Consider the following 8,714-nt stretch of genomic DNA (forward strand, 5'->3'; position numbering starts at 1 on the left):
GTAAAAAATCTGGGCGTGATTTTTGACTCTGAGCTGAATTTTATCCCACATATCAAAAATATAACAAAAACAGGTTTTTATCACCTTAAGAACATAGCCAGAGTCCGCCCGTTTCTCTCTCAGGCCAGTACGGAGGTGCTAATGCATGCTTTTATTTCCTGTCGCTTAGATTACTGTAATGCCCTGCTCTCTGGTCTTCCCAAAAGGAGTACTTTAAATCTCCAATTATTACAAAACTCAGCCGCACGCGTGCTGACAAGGACCAGAGGGCGGGAGCACATTACACCGGTTTTAGAGTCGCTGCATTGGCTCCCCGTACGCTTCAGGATCGATTTTAAGATTCTCTTGCTGGTTTTTAAATGTCTTAACGGCCTTGCGCCCTCCTATTTATCTGATCTGCTTTTACCATATCAACCCTCGCGGACTCTGAGGTCCTCCGGCACTGGCCTTTTAACCATACCAAAACCCAGAACAAAAACCCACGGTGAGGCAGCATTTAGCCACTATGGCCCCCACCTGTGGAACAGCCTGCCGGAGAGCCTCAGGACTGCAGAGACTGTTGTTATTTTTAAAAGAAGATTAAAGACACACCTTTTTAATCAGGCTTTTAACTAATTTTTTAAACTCTTCTTGCTCTTATTTTGTTTTATTTATCACTGATACTTTATGTATTCTATTTTATTTACAATCTTACGTATTTTACTCTTGGTACTGTATTTATTTTATTTTATTTATTCTCTTAGTCCTATGTTATGCTTTTAGTCTTTAGCTTTTAACGCCAGTGTTTCCTCAGGGGGGTCCTCCACACTGGGAGCTGTGTCTGGTCTGCTAGTGGGGGTACTGTCCTTGGGTCCCTTTGGCCCGGCTGGCTGGGGGTCCTCCCTTCGATGTGGGGGTCCACCTGTCTGTCGGAGTCGGGGGGCCTGGGTGCCGGTCCCCCCGATGGCACGGCCTGCGGCTCCTCCCAGTGTGGACGGCCCCAAAGGGGGCGTTTCCTTGATCCTCAGTGCCATGCCATGTCTCCCTGTTGTGTGCATGTGTGTGCGTGTGTAAGTGTGTGTGTGCGTGTCTAGTATGGAGGGTGGGAGGGAGGGGTTTTCTTTGTAATTGTTTTTCTGTTTTTATTGTGTAATTGTTTTAATTCTGTAAAGCACTTTGTGTTGCATCTGTGCATGAAATGCGCTCTATAAATAAAGGTTGATTGATTGATTGATAGATTTATGGCTTGTGACAAAAAACTGCAGGATATATTGCGGAGAACTTTTAACCCAAAGTCCATGAGGGTACAGTCTAAACAAAAATGCATTTAAAAAGTAGTGCCCAGACATGGGAACGAAAATCATTTTCTAGCCACTTTTCATGGTTCACCTTATGGCCTGTCTGTCAGTTTTATACGCACCTATACCCTTGTTGAAGTTCCGCTGTCCTGGTCTAATGCTCAGAGGTTCTGTAGAACAGAGTACACAGACCTGGCCACTGCTGAGAACAAGGAAGAGATGCAAGAGCTAGTGGACGCCGGCAGACGCTGGTATGGTGGTCATCTGTGGATTGGACTGTATGATGACATCCATAGCTGGAGGTGGTCAGTGGATGAGGAGGGTTATTATGACACAGGAGGCGCAGAGTTCAGGATGTGGGGAGCCTCTGAACCCAGTAATGGAAATGAAAAATGTGCACTCATGTTCTTGGCAGGGACATGGCATGACATTTCTTGCCAAACTAAGGCCCCATTTGTCTGCTACAACGGTAAGAATTCACATCATTAGATGACTGTAAGACATCATTACTACTGAACTGAGCTGGGGTTACAGTGGGATTGTGGGTAATCTCAAGAGAGTAGACACTCAAACAGGACAGTTATAGTTCACACCATGTAAGAGCTCATGAATAATGTCTTTATTTAAGGCAATAATATGATTCCCATTTGATGCCATGTTTTGACAGTAGCTCAGAGCTGACTGCTTCTTAGTGGGTGACATGTAGCTTTAAGATGTGTCAGCTGCTGTGTTTGAGAGTGGACCAGACTTATCCAGTTAGAACAGAGTGGACAAAACAGACACTGGCATGAATGAGGACTGGTTTTGTTTTGGTTTTTTGGGGCCACTGTGGGGAAGAGCGGTGCAGTCTGCAACTGTGCCACTAGATGTCCCTAAAACCATACATTTGTCAGATTGGTTTCATTTTGTAAATGTTGCCGTTTCCATAAATGTCTTCTCATGCATTGCTAAAAAAAAATGTGTATAGGATACATTTATGGAAACATAGCACTGATGTGACCACTGGTATGTAATTGCAAACAGAATAACAGAATGAAGTAAATACACACAATCACTGCACTGAACAGAGGGACAGTCACATGATGCATATCATATAAAGGACTATGATACAATACAGTATTACAACACAGTATACTGCTTTTCCACTGCCAGGGTCTGATTGACTGGCCTTGAGTAGGCATGGCTCAGCTCGGTCTGACTCCCAGCATGCAACATTTTCATGACAGCCACAGTACTGGCTCAGCATGGCTTGTTGTGATACAAGACACTTTTACACAGAGATCCCAGAAAAAAGGTGAGATGGTGATCCCACCTTTTTTCCATCACTGACTGATTCCACAGCCAAGACACAGGAGTAACAGAGGTGAGACAGGCTGGACCTTTACAGCAGACCTGTGTTCTGGAATCAAAGGGGTGGTGACGCAGTGCAGAGTATAGTGTGACCTATAACTTGTGTCAGAAATACCCCGAGCATAGCAGTGTTGCTAACCTCTCCAGTCTTTCACCGTTCCACAAATGTTAACATGGGTAGAGTCCTCCGCCCAAACTGACAACAGCTCGCAGATGTTGGCATCTCCCCAGTTCAACATCTTGCTGGTGATGTTGATATGTTTGTTTACTGTACACAGGATGCACTCATTTTTAAATCCCCCCGGCGCGGGGATCGCACATGCAATACATCTTCAAAAAGTCACACATGGGTTGAGGAACGAGAGGTGTTCCTTTTACATAGTGTTCCAGAATCATGATTCCACCTTTATCAGGGCTCTGTTACCACCTCCAGAGGAGTTACAGAGCTGTGACAGAGGTGGGACCAAATGATCCACCATTTTACACACACGTTCCAGAATAAAGGCGAAATATTCCTGAAACAGAAGTGCTGTGGAAAAGATAGAGTGAACTACTGTGATGTCGACTTAAGCACATCTGTAGCTACACATAATGCAACAGTGGAGGAGGAACTTGACACTGTAATTCATAATATCCAAAATAACATTATATTAAGATTTTCTCAAGCAAAAATAGAATAGTTTACAAACATGTTATTGTGATTTATTAAGGCACTAACTTGAAAATATGCTCCAACATTTTCAAACATTTCCTGCTTGTTTGGCTTTTCATAACACACCTTGCACCATGATTTAAAGGTGCTGGAGACTTTCGTGACCAATTTTTCATCAAATCTGTAAAACCTGTCATATCTTAAGTATCACAAATCTGTTAGTCTTTCTGTGATTACTCACCTGAATCTCTTGCATTACGGTGAACAGTTTCTTAGTACCATCCACCAGAAACAAATCGTGTGTTTACAAACCGACCTGGGACGTCACTCGGGCATCTTTGGAATTTTGTTGTGACATGCATTTTGGGAAATGGAGGTTTGTGGTAGTGGCAGCGTGACCATATGGTATTATATGGATGAAACGTCTGAAACAGGGAAACGGCTGCAGGAATATGCATAGAAAGAAGGCAGTTCCTGCTGTTTCCGATCGTGTCTGTTCCAGCTGCCGCTGTCAGGGGGCTGCACGAGCCTTCACTTCTCACAATGCACATCACGACAAAATTCTGAAGATGCCTGAGTGACCTCCCAGCTCATTTGTAAACACATGCACTGACCTTCAAATCAAACCAAAACCATCCAGACTGGAAAGCTGTGGTTCTATACTAGTGGATGAGAATTGTCTTTGAAATGTTGTTTCAAACACGATAATCCATTCAGTAATTTATGCACAAAGACCACACTGTATTGGCCTCTGCAGCTTTAAGTTTTCTTTCTTTCACAAAGTATTTTTTTATATATTGAACCCATTATTGTTTTTAGTAAAAAAATAAAATAAAATACATAGAGCAGGAGTAAACACCTAAAGGATGTATTTGGTGTCTCCCTGTAGCATTAATGCACTTTGTGTAATGCTTTCAGCACAGACCCAGAACCCAAATGCAGAACGCAGAGACGGATGTAAAAGTTTACAGGGTTTATTGAATACAATTACGATGATAATGATAATGAACAGGATCTTGAGGACAGCGGGCAAGGAAGTCCTCGTCTGAACCGTCCTCCGGGTTTCGGACACAAACCCACGGTTCGGCACCGGATTTAATGCTGGATCACCGACTAGGGGAAAGCAGAGGGAGGTCAGGGACGGAAACAGGTCATGCACAGGGAGGCAATCAGACAGGCGACAGGACATAGGGAAAAGGCAAACTCACGTACCGAATAATCAGGCGAAGGCGTCAAAAAACCAGGAAGGCAGATGGAGGCTGACAAAAACCGACAGGGAGCAGGCAAAAGACAGGCAAACAGGATGACAAAAAACAGGTCGAACACGGTAAGGCAAACGGACAAACAGGATCAGAACGCTGGTAAGTAATCTACAAGAGAAAACGAACTGGCGTCTGATCAGGGGAAAAGGCAGGGTATAAATACACAAAAGGGAGGGAAGACAACGAGACACAGGTGGAACAAATTAGGGCGGAGTCAGGAAATCAGGGTAAAGGTGAACACCAAACAGGAAGGGAAGTAAAGACAACAGACAAGACACATGAGGAAAACTTAACAAAATAAAACAGGAAGTGACAGACAAACATAGAAGACAGACAACCCCAGACTAACGTCCGGTAACCGGCTTCACACTTTGCCAAATCAAACCCAAATCACATTAGCCAAATACAGTTTGCTCTATTTTAACTGCTAACATGAATTTACGTACCATAATATTGTTATGTATTTTTATTGATGGACTGGTGACTCAGTAACAACATATCCATGACTCACTGGGTGTCCCAACCCTAAGACAGAAAAAGGCAGAAACAGTGTCAGGTAGTTATTGTTTTGAGACATTTCCAAGTGGATTCTACTGTATGATAACAATAATAATAATAATAATAATAGTAGTAGTAGTAGTAGTAGTAGAATTATTATGACAGTTCTTCTTGGTCAAAGCTGACATTTTGAAACATGTCTAAAATGCAGCAGGTGCATCTCCCAGGTTTATTGTCGTGTCTGAAGTGAGGACCTGGCCTGAGGCTCAGAGTTACTGCAGAGAACACTACACTGACCTGGCCAGTGTGAGGAACAACAGTGACAACAACCAGATAAAGGACCTGCTTTCAGCTGAGTATACATGGATCGGCCTCTACAGGGACTCATGGAAATGGTCAGATCGGAGTCCTGTATCATTTACAAACTGGAGAAATGGGAAACCAGGAGGACTGCCTTGTGTGCTTACACATAAAGGCCAATGGGAGGACCGACGTTGTGATATAAAGTTGTTCTTTGTGTGCCAAACTGGTGAGTGTTAAGATACATTTCTTTTTTTCATTCAAATTTTTTAAATTTAATATTAAATGTACGTTCTTGCTGAGCAGCATGGATCATTGCATGCAGCTCCTGGCTGTAAAAACTCATTTTATCTGACTTCTTCATTAAAAAGTATCAGTGAAGCAGCGAGTGATGAGGATGAAACTCACTGGAAAAGATTCCACATTAAACCTGGATGATGCAACAGATGCTATATTACAGCAGGTAACGACACACTAAACAGCTCAGTAAACAGTTATTATTTCAACTATACCATTAGGTTAAATGTTTAATCTACTCAAGCTTTGGTTTAAACCTAAATGAACTCAGCTAGTGTGAATAAGAGTTAACATTTCAACACACTAAGTGAAACTAGCCATTATCATGCTAACATGCTAATAGCACTCAAAACTCAAAACCATGGACTGCATGTAGACGGTGCCTGAAGCCCCTAACCCACAGGTGTGGAGCGTTCAGTGTGGGCATGTTGACCCTCACTATCCTCACATTCTTATTTGGACAAGAGAATGCAGCTGCAGAGAGCGAGGGCTGAAACTTGACAAGGTAATGCTCTGTGAAAACTAGCAAAAAAACAAATGAAAACAATCAAAAACTAGAAGCACTCGGAGAGCGCAGACCTCCGCCAAGGCTGATCAGTGGCCTCCCCCCTGGGCCCCCCCACCCCCAATCACCACCAAAATTTCATCATTTCTTCCTTATCCCATTTCCAACAAACCCTGAAAATTTCATCCAAATCTGTCCATAACTTTTTGAGTTATGTTGCACACTAACGGACAGACAAACAAACAGACAGACAAACAAACAAACAAACAAACAAACCCTGGCAAAAACATAACCTCCTTGGCGGAGGTAATAATAAGAAATATTGACTGAAACATATTTGAGTCATTTTGAAAACAGAAGCTGACTTAATTTTGAAGTTCAAATGTAAATCTTTTAACACATGAGTATGTGCAGTATTATTCAACTTCCAGCTCCAGTTCTTTGTGGAACACCCTTTAGCTTTTAGAACTTCTAACCAACAGCTTCACTAAGTGCTGACAAGCGTCTGACACGTCTTCATCAGAATCTTTGCCCATTCTTCATGTGCAAAAGCCTCTACCTCAGTGATGTTTGATGCCCCCCCCCCCAATTTAAACATGTAAAATGTTGAAAAGATCAGAATTACTCATGCTGGGATTTGAACCCTGGTCTCCTGCATCATGGACCAATGCATTACTAACAACACTTTCCATCCATGTGTACTGTAGCCTCTCCTATCTCTTGTACTGTATTGTTCTTGTCTACTGTGCTTGTACCATTTATGACCAGAGTCTACATGGTAAAGGGAGTTAAATCCAAACTAAAATCTAACCATGAAGACACAACTGTCTATTCCAGCAGCATTTGGGTCTGAATGAAAAACCAACGTGCAGCCACAGAAGGTGTGAAAGTATTATTCTACAGATGGAACTATAGAACTGCATGAACTGAATATGAAATATATTTGAACACAAACAGTGACTGAGTGAATCACACACAGTGGTCAAACATAAGCCTAGACCTCTGCTGTATCCTGTTGGTTCTAATTTTAAATTATTACCTCCGCCAAGGAGGTTATGTTTTTGCTGGCGTTGGTTTGTTTGTCTGTCTGTCTGTCTGTGTTCAAAATAACTTGAAAAGTTATGGACGGATTTGGATGAAATTTTCGGGAAATGTACAAGGAACAAATGCACAAGGAACAAATGATGAAATTTTGGTGGTGATCGGAGGGGTGGGGGGTGATCACCCTTGGCAGAGGTCTGCACTCTCCGAGTGCTTTTCTGGTTTGGAATGTAATGGAATTCAATTCCATAACTGAGGCCAACCTTATTTAAAGCCAAGGCTTTGCTTTGGTTCCAAAAGTGGTGACATTAGTGAGGTTAAACTGTTTGCCTTTTTATTAGTGTATAATAAAATGATATAAAAAAAACATAATGAATAAATAAATAAATAAATAAATATACTGATTTATGTGATTTAAAGCATCTATTAGCGCTCTGAACCCCCATCGGACCTCTGACCCTGGACCCCACCATTCTGCTGCACCCCCCCCACCCCCCACCCATCCATTTTCTCTGGTCTTGCCGCTGTGCAGTATATTTCATTAAAATAGCTGTTACAGTTTTTCAACCCCTACATATTATGCTTGTTTTTAAAGCTTTCTGACAGGATTTTACGGCCTAAAGTGAAACATAATTAAGGTTTTGTGAACTGTGACATCCTTCAAATGGACTGAACTTTTATAGTGCATTTTGTTTCATGGTGCCCAAAGCCCTTTACACCCTCATATTCACCCATTCACATGGTGTATTGCCCATGAACACTTCGACATGTGGACAGTCAGTCAGGATTTGAACCACTAACCCTTCGGTCATTGGATGACCCACTCTACCCACTGAGCCACAGCAGCCCCTTAAACATAATCAACTTATAGACATACAATATATTTACAGTATGTCAGTGACACAGTACTTAACTTAGTGACCAATATTTATGTTTTCCTTTGTCCGTCTCTCTGCCTTTATACTTATTCTCCAGTCCAGGATAAATCTAGTCAGACAACAGGATTACAGGATGTAGCCTCATCTCTTTTTTGGCACTGTAACAAAAATGAACTACAGTACAGTGACACTGGTTTATTTCTTTTTCTTTCTTTTTTTTTCAGTTAAGTCGTTTGCTGGATAACTCTGGACTGAGTGAGAACATGAGGCTCAGTTGGAGGAAACGGCCAGATGGAAAGACCTTGTACCTACAAGCAAAGGACAAAGACGAGGAACAGAAAGACACCACTTGCCACGTCAAATAATTCATTGTATTTATTGCAGATAAAATGTTATATTAGTTTAGAGCAGGGGTGTCAGACACATGGGCCAAAACCAGCTCTCCAAACGTTCCAATCCGGCCCGCGGGTTGAATTTGCAAATTTGCAAAATTACACTGAATTAAACTGAGAATAGCTCTTGAGTGGAAATCTCCTGACCCACCAAAAACATCTGTTTGTCTTAGCGATTTGATGTTTTTCCTAAAATTAGAAAAATTCAAATATTTCACCAGAGGATCAATTAGAAAGTTCCATATGCTATGAGACCCCTTAA

General features: G+C 42.0%; 1 protein-coding gene across 1 annotated transcript; it reads left to right on the forward strand.

Annotated features, from left to right (window-relative positions):
- The first annotated feature begins 1,496 nt into the window (after positions 1–1,496).
- On the forward strand, positions 1,497–8,425 carry LOC115424881 (C-type mannose receptor 2-like). The gene is made up of 4 exons (XM_030142277.1): positions 1,497–1,746; positions 5,251–5,568; positions 5,711–5,802; positions 8,285–8,425. The coding sequence occupies exons 1-4, from the start codon at positions 1,497–1,499 to the stop codon at positions 8,423–8,425; spliced, it is 801 nt and encodes a 266-aa protein (XP_029998137.1).
- Positions 8,426–8,714: the final 289 nt, after the last annotated feature.

The sequence above is a fragment of the Sphaeramia orbicularis genome, chromosome 8, assembly GCF_902148855.1.
Source record: "Sphaeramia orbicularis chromosome 8, fSphaOr1.1, whole genome shotgun sequence".
NCBI classification, from domain to species: Eukaryota; Metazoa; Chordata; class Actinopteri; order Kurtiformes; family Apogonidae; genus Sphaeramia; species Sphaeramia orbicularis.